The sequence below is a fragment of the Oryzias latipes genome, chromosome 15 (assembly GCF_002234675.1).
Source record: "Oryzias latipes chromosome 15, ASM223467v1".
Classification (NCBI taxonomy): Eukaryota; Metazoa; Chordata; class Actinopteri; order Beloniformes; family Adrianichthyidae; genus Oryzias; species Oryzias latipes.
Genome location: NC_019873.2, coordinates 29444539 through 29462969, shown reverse-complemented (window position 1 = coordinate 29462969; position 18431 = coordinate 29444539). Strand labels below are relative to the sequence as shown.

The following is an 18431-nucleotide window of genomic DNA, read 5'->3' as shown; positions in this document are numbered from 1 at the left end:
GATTGTAAACATCCAGCATCTTATTGCCTTATGCTGCTTCACGGTTCTATACCCCCCCCCTCTTTTTTAATTACCCATACCCCCCCAACCCTAACCCTAACCCAGAGACTGTGGTGTTTGAATCCTTCATTGTTCTGGTCTGTTTTTAAATGTCTTAACGGTCTTGCGCCTTCTTATTTATCAGATATTTTAGTAAGATATGAACCCTCGCGGACCCTGAGATCCTCTGGCACTGGTCTGTTAACCATTCCAACTGTAAAAACTAAAACCTATGGAGAGGCTGAATTTCAGCACTATGGCCCCCGTTTATGGAACAGTCTGCCGGAGGACCTGAGAGCCGCAGAGAGCATCAATGCTTTTAAGAAAAGGCTCAAGACCCATCTTTTTAACCTGGCTTTTAGCTAATTTTTCACTACTTTTATGTATTTATTCAGTTATTTATTTATATGTACTTTTTATTTTTTTTATTCATCCATTTTATCTTGTTTTATGAACTTGAATCTGATTTTAACGCGTTATTTTAATTTACCTTATTTTAATGTTTTATTGTTTTTATCAATATGTTTACTTGTTTATTCTCATTTTTATTCATTTTATTTCCGGTGCTTCCTCAGCTGGAACCCCTCCTTCTGGGTCGGCTGCTGTTCAGCCACTGCGGCTCTGGATGGGGACCTGCATCACCACTTAGCTGTGGTGGAGCGGTCCCCACCTGTGATGCTGCATTTGGCTGTCTATGCGGCTGTTCACGGAGGGGGAGGTTCCAATTATTAGCGTTTCCAGCATCCCTTTTTTGTGCTCAGCCTATTTCTTACTGTCCTTTGCCATCACTTAGGGGGTAGGAGGTGTGAACGGAGTGGGGGGCTAGGTACGGGGAGGGGGGCCCTATTTATTTATTTATTTTTATTTTATTTATTTTTAAATCATCAATGTTTGTTTTTATATTTTGTTGTGTTTTAATGTAAATCACTTTGTGTTATATTTATATATGAAAAGTGCTTTATAAATAAAGTTTGATTTGATTTGATTTGATCTGAAAAAGAGGAATCACAATGACCTTCCAGCTGTTTTTTTTTTTAGGTCAAAGTTTCTCACCAAACCTGCAGCTAAAAAGATTAAAAGTTATCAAAATCTCAGCCTGGAAGCAGAAAATCCCAGAAATCCTTTGGTGTGATAGCTCTGTTTTTGATTTATAATTCTAAACTCTCTCAACCTTTATATTAAAGTTGGTCTGAAATATTGATAAAGACCGTTGTGCATGAATATGTAACAAAACACTGTATCGCAGAAAAGGGATTTTGGTGCGTATTTAATTTATTTTTTATCAGACACTGGTTTGTTTTGTAATGTAAAACGTACCGACATGTTTCCGTGGAATGTCTTCCACCTTCATCAGGGTTGTCATCAGGTGGTGGTGTGTGACGTCTTTAAAAAACAGCTGATTGTGACTGAGGCGGAGTCACCTGTCAAACTTTGACAGGTGACTCCGCCCCTTGATGTCCGTTTTTTGCTGGAGGATGTTGCTCCAGGTGTGGGAGAGCAGGAAGGCCCCTTATCCCTGTTCATGGAAGTGTGGGCTCACTTTCTTATCTCCACCGCCTCCATGATCCATCTGCGGTGTCTGTTGTCTTCAGTGTGGAGGATTTTGGCCTTTGGCCCTCCTAGGAAACACAGACTACCATTGTGAAAATGCAAAACAGCTGGCAGAGGAACTCAAAGACACAAAAATGGAAGCAAACGAAATATTCATTTCACATGATGTAGTATCATTATTCACCAGGACTCCAGTAGAAGCCACACTGCAAATAGTCCAAGAACAGTTAACAGCAGACAAATCGCTAAGGAAACGCACAAATCTCACAGTTAACGACATTACACAACTTCTCCATTTAATCACTACATCCACGTATTTCCAATTCCGTAACACAATTTACAGACAAAAGGAAGGCTTTCCCATGGGCGACCCACTATCAGCCACAATGTGCAGCTTTTTCATGGAGGACCTGGAAAAGAAAGCAATAACATCTGCACCAGAGCACTGCCGTCCAACCCATAGAAACTTACGTCGATGACATTCTGGAAAAGATCAAAACAGGACACACGCAAGAGATCACAGACCACCTGAACACCATGGACGATACGGGACAAATCAAATTCACACATGAAGAGGAGAAAGACAACTCCATCAACTTCCTGGATATAAACATCACGCACACCGAAAACAGGGACATAAAAATAAAAGTACACAGGAAACCAACTCACACAGATCAATATTTATTATGGACCTCAGAACATCCTACCACTCACAAAATATCTGTCGTAAGAACCTTATTTGATCGTGCAGAACTGGTAACGGACGGGGAAGACAAAACATAGGAAAAAAAACACATACAAAATGCACTAACCAGGTGTCGATATCCTTAATGGGCCATAAAAAAGGGACAAACACAGGTGGAGCAGAGAAAATACAAGGAAGCAGGGAAGAAAAATCTAACGAAGAAATCGAAAAACAAAGGCATGGTTACATTGCCATACATCAGTGGGAATAACAGAACGCATCCAAAGGGCCATGAAAAAACATCACATCAGCACCCCAGTTAAACCGTATAAAAAACTCAGGCAAATACTTGTTCACCCGAAAGACAAGATCGAACAAAATAAGAAATGCAACGTCATTTATGAAATCCCATGTCACACCTGCAATAAAACGTACATCGGAGAAACAGGACGCACCTTCATCACAAGAAAAATGGAACATCAAAAAGAATGTGAAAAGGAAACAAATAAAATACTAACAAGAGCCAGACGACAACAGGCAGTAAAAGAAAATATGAAATCAGCCATAACGGACCACTGCAAGCAGGAAAACCACATCATGGACTGGGAAAAGGCCAAAGTCCTCCGCACCGAAGACAACAGACACCGCAGATGGATCATGGAGGCGGTGGAGATAAGAAAGTGAGCCCACACTTCCATGAACCGGGATGAAGGGGCCTTCCTGCTCTCCCACACCTGGAGCAACATCCTCCAGCAAAAAACTGACATCAAGGGGCGGAGTCACCTGTCAAAGTCTGACAGGTGACTCCGCCTCAGTCACAATCAGCTGTTTTTTAAAGACGTCACACGCCACCACATGATGACAACCCTGATGAAGGTGGAAGACATTCCACGGAAACATGTCGGTACGTTTTACATTACAAAACAAACCAGTGTCTGATAAAAAATAAATTAAATACGCAGTATAATCTTATAGACACGATGAACCTCTTTGAATCAAGTGATTTTGGTGTTTTTTACATCATTTTCTGATGATGGAGCACGTGCAGTAAGAAAATTAAGATTGGAACCGCTTTTCTTTGTAATTCATATTCAAATCGTGTTGAATCAGGAGCAGATGAAAAGAAATAGCATTGGGAAAACCCCCCACTTCCCACCACCCAAATCCACGTAGCCGGGGAGGAGCCAGGCAGAACACGCCCCCAAGGGTCAGAATCCCCCACCCAGAGCATCCAGGACCCCAAAGGGAACCCTTGATCTCAGACGCCAGACCCCCAACCCCACCAGAAGACCCCAACTGCCCCCATCCCCCCAGGAGGCCGACTTGTTACTTCTTTTGGTCATAGTTCGATTCTGATGGGTTCTTCAATGCCCCATCCAATAAAACTTAAAAAACAAACAAACTAGGAGCTGCTTCTCCAGAAGAAAGTGCAGCGTTAAATGCTATATTGATGAATGAAAATAAAACTAAAAGGGTAATAATTGGCAAAAAAACAATAAAGAAAGAAATGATCAAAGTTGACCATAAATTAAGTGAAAACAGCACAATAACAAAAAGTACATATTTGTGAAAGATGCCAAAACAGGGATTCAAACCAGCAAAGTTCTGCACCTCAGCTCACATGTCATTTAATAGCACCACCAACCAGGTATAGTGAACAGGACATAATTATAAAAATAATAGTAATAATAGTGATTCACTATTTGCAGAAAGAGTTACAAAATACTCAGATTTCCTTCATTGAGCGCCAGCTGTTTCTGTTTAGCATCACTTTCACTACAAGAACTGTCAGAACACCATTTCCCACAATGCATTGTTTTTTCAGTGATAGGCAGTTAGTGCAGTAACACATGTCCAACTGCGCTCGCCTTGGTAGGCCTCTTCAATATAACTCATTGGGCCCCTTGCTCCCGCTGCTTTCTCAAGATATTTTTATGATGATTGACATGTGACCAAGCAAACTACCAGCATGCACCACACACCAGCTGATCTGCTGCGTCCGCCTGGGTCATCTCAAACACCCTTATTGTAAATCACAGGGCATGCAGCCAGTGGTAGTTGATTGTAGAAGGGGTCCAATTTGTGGCAATACTAGCATCTGAAGCCTGTCCTTATTTTCCCAGCATGCTTCACGTTTGCATGTACGATCAGAGGACTCTAAAATATATATATACCATAAAATTACCAATTTCAGGCAGTTTAATCTTCCAAAAATATGTTTTTATGATCAAATAGCTGATCTAAACCATTGTCTGGGGTGTAAGTGTGTAGGGGATCATTTTTCAACACAACACCGAACCTTCTCTTTTAAAAATAATAATTTTCTTCTTACATTTTATTCATACACAACATATAAATCAAAAGTGTAAATGCCAATTGGATTAAAAAACACAACAAAAACAACCGGAAGTTCTTTTCTGGCGGGATTTATTTCCTGCATGAAGGCGTGGCTATCTGAACTTCAAAGGGACTGGTCCCGGAAGAGCAGCTGGTCACGTGCTCGACGCACCTGCTGATAAATGTGATTGGACGCAGGTGTGCTGATTGGGCTCAGTTCTCCGGCATGCGGCTGCAGCGGACGTTCAGGTCAGTGGCTCTTCATTCTACCAGGTTTGTTTGAGAACATTCTGCTTTTATACCAGAACTTTGGAGTCAAATGTGATGTTTTCTGGAGCTGCTGTGGGATGTTTAGAGGTTCCGTCATCATGGTGAACGACGAGAGACACAGAGGAAAGTTTAGACTCACTGACGGCCTTTTTTTAGTTAGAGGAAAACATTTTAGTCGGTTTCGCTTTATTTCCAAATGTTCTTTTTAAATCATATTTGAGGATTTTAATAATTTAGTTTTGTAAACTATGCAAGGCAAGTGTGCTGTTTGATGCAATGCAGGAGCTTTTGAACACATCACGACTCTGGAGACAGTCAACGGCGTCAGCAGGTTTAATATTTAAAAGGTTAAAACTGAAAGCAAATGATAAAAAACAATTAATGTGTATATGCATAACATTGCATCATAATTGTACAACACTCAAAAAATAATAGACTGATAAAGGCATTTCTTTTACCAAAATCCAAAAGTCCCCAAATTAAATTTTTACCACTTACCAGCGATGAGACCTCTGACTTGAGATGTTTGCAGCAAATTCTTTCCACTGAAACAACAAAGTGCGTGCATGCTGATGCTAGCGACTCCTACATGTGCACTTTGAAGTACATTCTTGGATGTATTTAGTTCTCCCCTTTTTTTTAAATGCAGAAGTGTCTGTCGGCCATGTTTAAAAACCGATTCCTATTGGGAATGAAGTTGGGACTTTTCCTGCTAAAGCAGAGCTTAATTGTGGCTGTATTCTGATTTCTTTCCCAGGATTCCTTGCAGGGAATATGGCACCTGTCCAAGAAAATGAAAGTGGACCTGAAGCATGCGAAGAACAGAACAGATGTTGCTATTGAAGGACTACGTTCAATCAGAAACCTGAAAGATGGCTGACCATGAAGGCTTTGGAGGGCAGCTCTTCATAATGGGGCAACTTTTAAACAACTTCAGGAAGATCTTCAACCTGTAAGTCCTTCATTTCTTGGTTTGGCCGCTGTGCCCATCCTTTCCTCTTTCTCAAAGCTTGCATTGAAGGTGAGTTTCTTTCTTTGGTTTAGTGCAGCAGTGAACGCTCGGCCTCATTTCGATGGGTCACCATAGGGATAGAACTTATTGTTTTAGGGCCTTTTCAGCTGAAGCTTCCAATTTAAAATTGTCATTGCGTGTTGCATTTGCATTAAGTTTCATTTGCATTGGGGGTTTTCATTGGGTTTTGAATTTCTTATTGCATTTTCATCACGGTTAACATTGGGTATTGCATTTGCATTGGGTATTGAATCTCTATTTGCATATGCATTGTTTCATTAGCATTGGGGTTTATGTTGGGTATAGAATTTTTCATTGCATTTTCATTGGGTGTTTTTCTAATTGCATTTTCTCTGCAGTTTACATTGGGTATTGCTTTTGCATTGCGGTTTACATTGGATGTTTTCATTGGGTGCATTTCTTATTGCGTTTTCAACGTGGTTTACATTGGGTATTGCATTTGCATTTGGTATTGCATTTCTGTGTGCATATGTATTGGGTTTCTTTAGCATTGCAGTTCACATTGGATGTTTTTCTTATTGCATTTCATTGCTGTTTGCGTTGGGTATTGCATTTCTATTTGCATATGCATTGCGTTTCAATTACATTGGGTATTGCATTTTCATTGAATTTCATTTTCATTGCAGTTTGCATTGGATATTGCATTCCATTTTCATTACGTTTTCATTTTCATTACATATTGCATTACGTGTTGCATTTGTATTGTAGTTTACATTGGATATTGCACTTGCATTTGGTACTGTATTTCTATGTGCATATGTATTGCGTTTCATTTGCACTGGGGCTTATTGCATTGGGTTTCATTTTCATTACGTATTGCATTTTCATTGCGGTCTATATTGGGTATTGCATTTGCGTTGGGGTCTACATTATGGTGTTTTCATTGGGTGTTGCATTTCTAATTGCATTTTCATTGCATTTCATTTTCATTGCAGTTTGCGTTGGGTATTGCATTTCATTTGCGTTGGGTGTTGCATTTGCATTGGGTGTATTGCATTTTCATTTCGGTTTATATTGGGTATTGTATTTGCATTCGTATACATTGGGTATTGCATTTGCGTTGGGTGTTTTTTTTCTAATTGCATTTTCATTGCATTTTATTTTCACTACGTTTGCCTTTTATTGCGGTTTGCATTTTCATAACATATTGCATTTCGTATTCCATTTGCATTGGGGTTTACATTGGGTGTATTGCATTTTCATTACGGTTTATATTGGGTATTGCATTTCATTAACTTTCATTTTCATTGCAGTTTGCATTTTCATTACATATTGCATTGCGTGTTGCATTTTCATTACGGTTTATATTGGGTATTGCATTTGCGTTGGTTTACGTTGGATGGTTTTATAATTGCATTTTCATTGCATTTCATTTTCATTATAAAAGCTTAAAGGTAAAGTGTTAAATGCAAAAAGATTTAAATGTTCCTTAGAATCAGACTTAAATTACTAAATGTTACTGAGTGGAATCTTTCCCAAGTGTGCTAGCTTCCCAAAAATAGGTTAACATCAAAAACAAAACAAAACAAATTAGGTTTGGTTAGGTAATGCAACCACATGGAGCACAGGCCAGTGCTTCCATGCGCCGGTCCCAAGTCCGGGTAAATGCAGAGGGTTGTCGGTGAGAATCTGACGTAAAAGATTAACCAAATCTAATGTAGCCATCAGAAAAGTAAATGACTGCGGTGGTCCCTAAAGGCAGGCAGCAGCTGACATGTAAATTTGATATTTTAACGTCAGAACTGTACTTGATCATAACATCCTCTACATTTGTTAGTCACAGAATCTAAAACCTTTGAGAAACTGAAAAATCTTCTTTATTGCAGGTCCAGTCCAACATGGAGGACTTAGAAAAGCCATCCTCCCACCTGAAGCATTGAGACCTGTTTCCAGATGGTTCTGCTTAGATGACCTTTTTTTTTTTTTATAAACTCCTTTTATATCAAGCCTAGAGGTGCTGATGGGAATTTAATCTTTTTTTTTTTAAGTATGCAGAAAGTTTATTGAAACTTAAACATAAGCTTAAATCATTGAATAATACGATTTAAAAGAGCCAGAAATGGGGATTTCCTGCCAGCAGTTGCTGAGAGACACGGTTTGTTTTCCAAATGTTCCTCAGTTAGAATCTAATTGTTTTTTTTTTTTTTTTTTTTTTTTTTTTAGGACCAAAACCAAAAGTTTGCAGTTTCAGCCCAGCAGGTCTCAACAGAACCGAAGTTCTGGATTCCCCCAACGCTTCCTCCCCAGAATTTATTTGCAGCTGCCATGTTTTAGCCTCAACTGTTTAGAACTCGTTTTCACGTGTCCCTATGAAAGTTTTTAGGTCAGTTTCCTGACTATAGGTATAAAACACACGTCCATTGAACGCATGTTGATTTGAAATTCTTTATTTCAAGCAATCAAATGTAGAATACACAAACATTACCCTAACCATTTGATTACATGATTTATCATTATCCGGTTCATAACTTCTGTCAGACAGAATTAAGAATCCTGAAATATCAAAGGACATGACAAAGTATTGACTCACTCTGCTGATCTCTGCAACATTCTAGTTTGTGCGCATGCTAATGGGAGTGATTATGGGTAATTTCACTAAGGTTGGTTGACCTGCAGCGCCTGACATTATCAGAAGTTAATTGCAAACTCAGATGAGCTTTTCTAATGCATGTGCAGACAGATCTACTGCTTTTGTCACCTCCTATAATCCACATGTTCTTATTTCCATTTAAAGATGGTTGAAATAAATAAATGTTGTGATTTTACTCTAAAAAAAATGTTTTTGATTTTGCTCAGCTGTAGTAATAGAAATAAAGTTTCAGGGTGAATGACTGCAAGAGTTCTGTTTCAAGGAAACATCAGTGAGGTTTTTGGTTCTAAATGTCCAGAAGAGACAGCAATGACTGAACGGAGAAGCTTTTTTTTTTTTTAAACTTTTGATTTGATTACTTTATGCAATTACATTCAAAAAATGTTTTAAACTGTTTAGAGCAGGGGTCTCAAACTCAATTTGGCTGGGGGCCACTGAAGGCAGGGTCTAGCTGAGGGAGGGCCGCAACTTCAACGCACACACGCAACTTGAGTGTCTGAGAGCCAGTAAATTTGTATGGAACATATACTATACTCTATTAACAGTTTTCTGCACAAAATTTGCTTATAAAACTCTGATTCAGATAAAATCTAAATAAAAAATCAATAAGTAAATAAATCAGTAATACATTTCTGTTTATTCTTCTATATCTATTTCCTCATTTAAACATCCTTATTAACACAGTTCAGTTAACACTTTTGAATTCTAACTATTAAACACAAAAGACTCCAATTCTATAGTTCTGTAAATCCATCAATGGTTCTTCTGAACACGGTTTCTCTTGTCTTCTTCTTACTGATGGACACTTGGCAGCACTTCCTCCACAGCTGAGACCCTCAGTGTGGATGAAGATGATTTTCATTAAGTCTGGACTGGACTTATTGAAATTGAAGGTGGAGACGTCAGAGAGGATGTGCTCTCAATTCTGAGTCTGTGTTTTGTTTTTTAAGCTTGCTTTTTAAAACACAAATCCGTAAAGGAGAAACAAAATTCAGTAACCATTTTTGGATTTTCTTATGACTTTTAGAACATTTAAACCCTGGTCACAAGTTATTGTAGAGCAGCCAGTCAGCCACTCCCATATTTTTTTATAAAAAACAATGGAAATTCATCTTAATTATTACTAGTTTCAAAATAAGCGTGTTTGAGATCACCCAGGTGGACGAAACGCGGCAACAGATCACCTGGTGTGTGACGGATGTTTTTGCTTTTCCTCCAACTGTCAATCATCACAAATATCAGGAGAAAGGGGCGGGGACAGCAAGGCCCCAACCTGAGCGAACGCAACTGGAAATGTAATACTATACTGACTGTAAGCCGCCAATCGACTACAAAACAATGCATTGTGGGAAATGTGTCCTGATGGTTTTTGTAGTTGAGTGATCAATTAAAATCATTTAAAATACCTATTGATTAAAAAAGGATACATGCATTACAAAACGTTCAAATCAATATAAAAGATATAACAGATCGTACTAAGGGGAGAGGCAGATTAAAACTAAATTGAATCTTAAGGACAACTCCAACTTCCTGTCCTCCACTGTTACTGCAGATCCCCCCCCCCCCCCCCCCCCCCCCCCCCCGAGCCTGGTCTCCCCAACATACAGGTGTGGCGCTGGTTCATCTCAAACACGTCTACCGTTGCATTTTCACACGTCACACATATTTTCAGTGTCTCAGACTAAATCGTGTTGTCTTCTAGCACGTGTTTAATTTTAGAGCCCCGTTAGGTGTCACGCACGTACGTGTGGGACATTTTTTTGCGCAGCGACCCGACTCTCCTGCGGGAGCAAAGAGACAAGTTTGGTCGGGGTTGAACGCCGCCGCGCGCCTAACCGTAACCATAATCCTCCTCCGGGTCCATGCGACCCAGAAACAAGTTCAGCAACTGCTGCATGGATTTAGAAAATTACGAACGAATAAATACGTTCTAAAAAGGAAAGTCAAGAACTCCTTAATGTGGTGGGGGAGGGGGCTGTCAGGTTTCTTGCCTTAAATGTTTTCCTGCTTTCAAGCCCGGAAAATGTCCCGCCCCAAGAGTATTTACCCCACTGTGATTGGTTGGTTGTCAGCTCCGCGAACACTGAAAAGGTGTCATTCACACAGACTGGCGGGCCGCATTAACATTAAACTTTCATATTGAGGCGGGGGCCGCAAAATATCATCTTGGGGGCTGCAAATAGCCCGCGAGCCGCGGGTTTGAGACCCCTGGTTTAGAGGATGCATTTGTTCTCTCTCCTATAATTATTTAATTATCTTGTGCTGAAATGCCTGGCTCAGTAAGGCCTTTCTGACCAGAATCACAGGATTTCTGAGAACTGTGCTGCAGCCACATAAAGCCGTGTTGATGGCTTGTAATAGACATGCCCCACACCCTGAAAGCTGCAGCGCCTGATGGATGACTGAGAGCTTTGAAGTCAGAGCTCACTTCCCAGCCTATCATCTCACGCCTCTTGTTTTGTTTTTTGAAATGGAGCAACAATGACCTCATAGGCGCCTGAAACCCCAGAGTATAAAACACAACAGATCCATTTCTGATTTCTATGTCAGTACTTTAGCTAAGTATTCCAGAGATGCATCTGTTTTAAAAACTTGGACATTTCTTGACTTACTGAAGCCCTCAGGAAGTCTTTAAAGTCAGTCTCCTCCTTTTTCAAAAAATATAATTTGATTTGCATGCATTTAACCATAAGGTAATGCACGGAAGTCCATTTGAAAGAACGTAAAAATGTGTACGCTCAAGCATGCAGAGGGGTTTCCTGGAGGGCTACAGCCTTCGTCTTTGTCTGCCTCTTTAGAACCATGCAGCTCTCCAGAACCTGGTTCCCTATGAGTTCGTTTTGTTAGTGCATGTCTGACTGTCGATGGATCATTTACTCCAGCAGCTGCCATTCTAAGGTTCTAACTTGTCTAATTGATCGCTTTATTCATTACTAGCTGGGGGGTCTCACCGAGGTTCAGAGATCTCCTGAAACTTTTTTTTTAAAGTCTGGAAGTGAGAGAGAAGAGGCGGCGCTGAGACTCTCCCTCTTTGCTTCCCGTTACTCCCGCTCTGTCGGTTCCCGCGCCTGAGCCGTGACACACATTAACCGGCGTCTTCTGCTCCCCAAACTCCAACCTTGATGAAATAACTGCAGCAGTGTCTGAGGAGCTGTCAGCCACTGACTTGAATGAAGAAAATCGCCCGAAGGGACTGAAGCAGCCGCAGACGAGCCGTGACAGCCGAGGGAGGCAGGAGTCTGGCCGAGTTCCGATGGAGGCGCGCGGCTCGCGGGACTAGGACGCGCCGCCTGTAGAAACGCTTGGTGTTGTGGATTAAGCAAGTGCTGATTTTTGGCACTGAACGGAACCGAGTCTTTCCACCAAATTCTCTCAGACCATGAACGATTCACCGGCACAGCGGATGAAAAGCATGCGACAGCTGGCTTTGGAGATTGGAATCAGAGTTCTGCTTTTCGGAGTTTTCGCGTGAGTAAAGCATCAGCAGGAGACTTTTCTTTGCCGTGAATAACCTGGCTGTGCGTGTGGAGGATCTGAGATCTTCTTCCTGAGGTTATCTGTCAGTCTGCTGTGGTTTAGATGTTGCGGAAGTCTTGCGGTTCCCGCTGATCGGCGCGGGTCCTTGTCTTGAGCCCTATTTCAGCACCATGGACAGATCCGCGCCGCGTTAACAGGTTGCCAGCAGGCAAAGAATCCGTCGAAAAGCGGTGATTTGGTTTGATACCTACGTGTGGTGACATGTGGCGAAAGAGCAGGCGCTGGTTTATTTCTTCTCACCAGATGATCAGAAGCTGCTGTCCAAAGAACCGCAGGCGAAGAGCGCAGCGACCATCCATACAGAACCTGATTTATGGAGATTTTCTGCAAGGTTATGAACATTAACAAACCTTGCTGCTGATGTTTGCTCTGGACTTTGGGGAAAAAAGGGTGAAAAGAAAGTCGTTATGCATCTGTGTGAGGGAGTTGCATGGCTTTGTTGCTCAACACTTTGGGTTAAATAGTTAATATCTACTAAATGATTACACTGAAGCTGCACGTTCAGTGTTCAACATGGGTCTAACCAGGTGGAGGGACCAAACTGGGTCTTGCATGAAAAAGTTCAAGCAGGAATGATACCCCCCCCCCCCCCCACCCCCACACACAATACATTCATGAATCAAATAATTGATTCTGCCTGAAGTGAATCAGCTGCAAAGTTCTCGAGCCTTTTTCTGGAGAGTTTGCTCTGTCTTTGCATAAAACTTTCAACATCTGTGTTGTGACATGAAGAAAAATCTGTGCTTATGCCGGTGCAATTTTCTGCTTAATTCCATCCAACTATGTCACAAGAATAGGCAGATGGCTGGATCCAAATGCAGCAGGTTTATTAGCTCAGCCAAAAGTCCACAAACTAAAATCAGGGTCAGGCAGGCAGGAGTTGATAGTCAAATCCAGGCAAGGTTTGGGGCAGGTGGCGGGCAAACAGTCAGGGTCAGGAGACAGAAAATCAGGTCCAAATGCAACACTCATGGCAGAAAGGCACAAACAATACTTTGCATGGGGCTGAGCTCAGTGAAGTGCATAAGTCTGCTGCGGTTGGTGAGTGAGTCAGGTGTGCAGCATCCAGGAAGGGTGGCGAGAACTCTGGAGATGCTTCCTGCTGGTGACCAGAGGGGGAGACAGAGATCTGACAGTATGACGATGACACAAATGAAACATCTAATGCAGCTGTTCTCTAAATGCTTCTTTGCTATCTGTGAAGACCTGACTGCATGTTTGAGTAGCAAAAGCATTTCCTTAGCCTTACACACATGTGTATTTTGAATAGTCTGTGTTCACTCGGGTATTCTTCAAAAGGTACAGCAATTGCAGAATTCACCTTAATTTCAGCAGAGAATTGACTTCTGGTCCTAAAGAGCAAAGGATAATCCACGTTTTCAACTTAAAAAAAACATTAAGGCAGACTTTTTAGGATCAGATTTACAACCTTTTTTTTTTTGTTTTTTTTGCAGAAGGTGTAAAAATGTTGCTCATCTTTAGCTATAACCACATTTAAATGAAGCAAATATATTTTGTTTTCTTGGATACTTTTAAAGGATTATGAAAAAGATTTTTTTTGTCTTTTAGCTTTTCTATCTGAAAATACATGGATGTATTGAGAGAATTTCTTTCAACTGAAATGCCAGACTTGTAAATCTGATCAAACACAAGCCTTCATGTGTTACTGGAAGGGTCGGGTCATGACAAACACGCCAATATTTTAATTCAGAATCCCCAAAAGATTCATTATCTAGACTTTGTCAAAACCAAATCTCTTCAAAGAAAGTCGGTTTTAGTTTCTGCCACTTTCTACGTTACAGGCTGGCAGCATTGGCTATTGCCTATATCATGCAAAATCAACTTAAGCATTTCAAGTGTTTTTTAATGTTCATTCCTCGCTAAAAACAACCCAAAGTGGTATTTTGATCAGTTCACGCATGAGTACTCCTCTAAAACCTGATCTCTGAGCATTGTGACATCACATGAGAGAAGCAAAAACGCCATAACCAATTTCCTTTTCTTTAGAATTCCTTGACTTTATTTTCAATGTTGTTCCGAGCAGAAAACACAGCAGCTCTTTCCTCCGTGTGGTTGTATGAAGCAGCCAGAGTAATCCGGCGATTCTCTGCTTTCTCAAAATAAAATATATAATTCTTGAAAATGTGTAAATTGTCTGCAAATATTACAGATTTTATCATGAAGATAATCATCTGAGGATGGAGATTATTGAATAAAGAATGAGGCAAAGAAAACAATGAGAGCAAAAACCTTTCAGAAGTGTTGTCAGTTTTAACTCCGAGTAAAAGTAGGTTAGCTGTTAAGCAGACGTTCAAAACGCAGTAGAATACATTAGTTTGAGGAGCAGCAGCCCAGTCTGAAGGGGAATTGATTCTGTGGAAAAAGGGGAAAGTAATGCGCAAGAATCCGTGCATGGCACAATATGGACTATCTGCTTAATCCAGATGTGACTGAAACATGTCAAATGAGGTCACCAATGCAGGCTCAACCATAGTTTGTCTCTGAAAACAATTCCTGCTGCATTCTCAGAGGAAAATGTTCCCCCCAAAGCCTTGTAGAGCTTTTGTCTTGTGAACGGTGGACCGCAGATCTGAGAGCTTTTCAAAGGTGAGCAGGATGTCCATCCAGAACACCAGAGACCCTGTTGGAAATGTCCCAGCATCGGTCTATGCTGAGGACGAAACAGAACCTCAGATCAGAAACAGTTTTTCCTGCAGTTTCTCTGGTTGCTTCACTAAACTGCAGCACTAAAAATAATAAATACAAAAACCGTGGAAGAATAAGGGAGTGTGCTCTGCTGCAGCCTCTATTACAGCTCTGTAATTGAATCTCACTCCTGTTTTGCCAGTTGAGTGCTTTTAATGTGAAATATAGCCTCGAGTTTTACATTCACAAAGAATAAAGACACAAAGTGATGCTAATGCGCTCTTAAAGATGTCAGCTGACATGCAGTTTACATGTAAATATTTATTATTACCTAAGAAAATAACAAATGATTCCCCAGATTTCTCATTTCCTGCTGTCATTCTATTGGTTGAGTTCATCTGTTGCTCTCTTTGGTCCATTCTACTGGACAGAATTAACATTTCTTCATCTCATGTTCATCATTTCCTCAGCAGACCTGTTCCTCATTGGTTGGGTTAGAAGAACCTCTTCAGGAATGATTCCGGTTTACGTTTTGGGGCCGACAGTCCTCATCAACCAACAATGACTCCTTCTGGAGGGGACGTTTGTGAGGCTGCTCCTTTCTGCAACTTTGTCTGCTGACATTTTGCTCTGAAGCCGATTTGAAGTGACTTCTTCTTTGACCCATCCTCAAGTTTTCACTGAGACAAAGAGGATGTGGAGAAAGGTGCTGCTGGAACCACCACAAAGATTTTTGTTACTCTACTAAAAAGAGGAAACAGTTTTTTTTTATTTTTTTATTTCCAGCCTAAATTTGATAGAAAGCTGAATAAACCTGGATCTAGTTCCTGCACTTGTTGGATCTTTTTGCTTCTCTCTGTCATGACGGCTGTTGAAGATCTTCTTTCACATGATTCAGTAGGGAGAGCTGGTCCTCCACCCCCATCAGCTGCTCCACCCTTCATCTGAGGGATGACTTTAGCACTTTGGCTGAAGCAGATTTTTTGATGTTTGTCCTCTTTAGGCAGATGCATATGACCCCCCCCCTCACCCAGAAAGGCCTTGTATAGCTAGAAAACGGTCAGGTTCAGCATCAACTGTAGCATCAAAGTTTCCCTGGGGGTGGGTCCTGGTCCTTGCCCCTGGGCGCTGGGCCCCGCCAAACTTCCAACATGGCCGAGCCTGGTCGGGCCATATTTATAACATCCCTTATGGGCCGCCCTTTTTTCCCCGGGGTTCCCCCCTCCTGGGCGGGGGCGGCGGGCCCCTGCCTTGCTCCTACCTGGACCAACCGTGGGCCGGGTGGGTGGCTGCCTGGAGTGCGGAGCGGGTCTCCCTTGGGGGGTCCTGGCTCGTACCTGGGGTCGGGGCGGGGGGATGCCCGGAACTCCTGGGTGGTGGTGGGGTGCTCGTCTGGGGCTGTGGGCGTCCCTCTCCGGTGGGGCCCTGCGTTGGGCTCTTCCGGCGCGGCGGGGGGCTGCTTTCCTGGCTGGGCTGGGGCGGCGCTCTCTTTCCCTCCGCGCCTCCCTGCTCTCTGGCTCTGGGGGCCTCGCGGCGGTCCTGCTGGCCCTGGCCTGGGTGGCGGTCTTGGTCGCCCGGGGGGCGGTTGTTCCCTGCCTGTTCCCGTGTGGCGCTGGGGGAATTCCGGCTGCCGCTGCTGCTGCGGCGGGGGTATGGGTGTGGGGGTGGCTGGGCGCTCCTCCTCCTTCTTTTCACATTCCACCATCCATTTTAGAAGAACATAAACACTCACCTGAGCACAGGTGTTAGCTCACCTTTGCACTAATAGTTTGCATGATTGAATGAATGAAAGATTTCACACTAGTTGGTTTAAAGGCATAAGTATGCGTTCGTGAACACTATCTGTTTTGTGTGCATGTTGACATGTGGACATTTCTGCGGCTAGCAGGTGTGTTGATAATATTTGAGTGTGTGTGTGAACAGGCCCCGCCCTTTTTGTACTACATGTGAACCGTACCGTAACGATAAACAACCAGTAAACCTGCCTGCTCTATGCTGCTTCATGGTCTTACCCCCCTTCCCCTCCTATTATCACCCTCCTACCCCCCCCTCTCTCTAACGTCCCTCTCTCTTGTTCCCCTCTTTCCTTTTCCGTCCGGTCCAACACCAAAGATTTTCAAACATGATTGAAATTAATAAAGTTTGGCCTCAATTACAAAAGGGGTTTATTCAGACATACCTTTGGTTTGTCTGAAGATGAATAACCCCTCTTGTTAGAATAAAATATGTCCAACACAAGAGGCCCTCAGCTCTCATCTGTTTGCCTAGCTGCTGGACAGGACAAGTTAAAAAAAAAAAAAAACTGTAGCATCAAAGTGGTGACCAATCATGAAAAGTGGTCACTTGTTTGTGTTGAGTCAGTTTCCTCATGTATCAGTAAAACATATTGGAATTATGAGCTAAAATTACTCAGAACAATTCCTTTTAAATCATTTCTTTATAGTTGTGGTGACTAATCTGCTTCCCTGCATGGATCCACAGAACATCTAGCATGAATCTGTTCCTCTGGACTGAACTCCTGATCCATCCTGGTCCTATAGAGAACCTCAGCATCTTCATCTCTGCTGCCTCCACCTCTTCCTCCTGCCTCTGCCTCAGTCTCTAAACCACCAACATGGCTGCTCTCTCCAGTCTTCTACAGCTTTCCTTTGGTCAAACGTCAGACCTGGAGCCTCCCTCCACCTGTTCCAACCTGCTTCCCTCTTCATGTCTTTCTGCTGTTCTGGACTTTCTACCCTAAAGTCCTCCTTCCCCTCTGCTCCCTGTAGCCTCCCAGTTCCTCCCATTCAGCCACAGATTCTCCGTCTTGCTGCGACTGACCTCCTTTTCAGAGCAAACCTCCACCTCTCTGGATGTTCCTCCACCTGCTCTCACTACAGATCAGTGTCATCTGCAAACATCCTGATCTATAGAGATTCATGCTAGACGTCTACAGTAATGTGAAAATCAGGAGGTTGGCTTTTTTTGGTGATTTATTAAAAATGTCAACTTATATTTAATTAAAAATGTGATGTTTTTATTTAAATGAAACCAATCCTTTGAGGTATTTATGATGAAACTGATCGTGGACACACCCTCCTGTCTGTCCCACATGGTTTAAAGAATAATTCAATAGTTTCATATTGATTGTATTAATTCATAAAAAAATGAGGAAATGTGTGAAGTGAAAAAACATAAATCAATGTAACTATTAAAAGAAACGGTCCTCACCAAACAGCAGAGGACAATAAGACAATATTCCCACAAATTTGCAGTTAAAACTTCACTACAGCTTTTTTTTTGAATCATTTTAATTGGAAAAGAAATTTGGATCTTTCATCTTTGTAATAAGATGAGGCTGCACGGTGGTGAAGCGGTTAGCGCTCTTGCCTCACATGCATGTTCTCCCCGTGCATGCGTGGGTTCTCTCCGGCTTCTTCCCGCCGTCCAAAAACATGCTTCATAGGTTAATTGGCAACTTTAAATTGTCTCTAGGTGTTAGCGGGAATGGGTGTGTGTTTGTGGACATTCTACCCGGCGACAGACTGGCGACCTGTCCAGGGTATCCCCTGCCTTCGCCCACAAGTGGCAACAATAGGCTCCAGCAGCCCTGTGACCCCGAAAGGGAAAAACGCTTAAAATGAATGAAAGAATCTTTGTAATAAACTATGTAAACCTCTCCAAACAAGAAGAAAAAACTGCTCTTTGTTTACTGAAATGTGAAAGTCGGCCCTTTAAGGCCAACACAGCAGATTTCATGAAAG

General features: G+C 42.0%; 1 protein-coding gene across 3 annotated transcripts in view; it reads left to right on the top strand.

The window, feature by feature from the left end:
* The first annotated feature begins 4760 nt into the window (after positions 1–4760).
* plpp4 (phospholipid phosphatase 4) overlaps positions 4761–18431 on the top strand; it is a 54851-nt gene continuing 41180 nt past the window's right edge. Inside the window, exons 1-2 of one of the 3 annotated variants that reach the window (XM_020709792.2) lie at positions 4761–4861; positions 5640–5834. In XM_020709792.2, coding sequence (XP_020565451.1) covers positions 5755–5834 — 80 coding nt within the window. In that variant the 5' untranslated portion in view covers positions 4761–4861; positions 5640–5754. Of the gene's footprint in view, positions 4886–5639; positions 5835–11489; positions 11974–18431 lie in introns of those variants that run through there. The other 2 variants (XM_023963297.1, XM_011484758.3) reach the window with 2 other exon arrangements.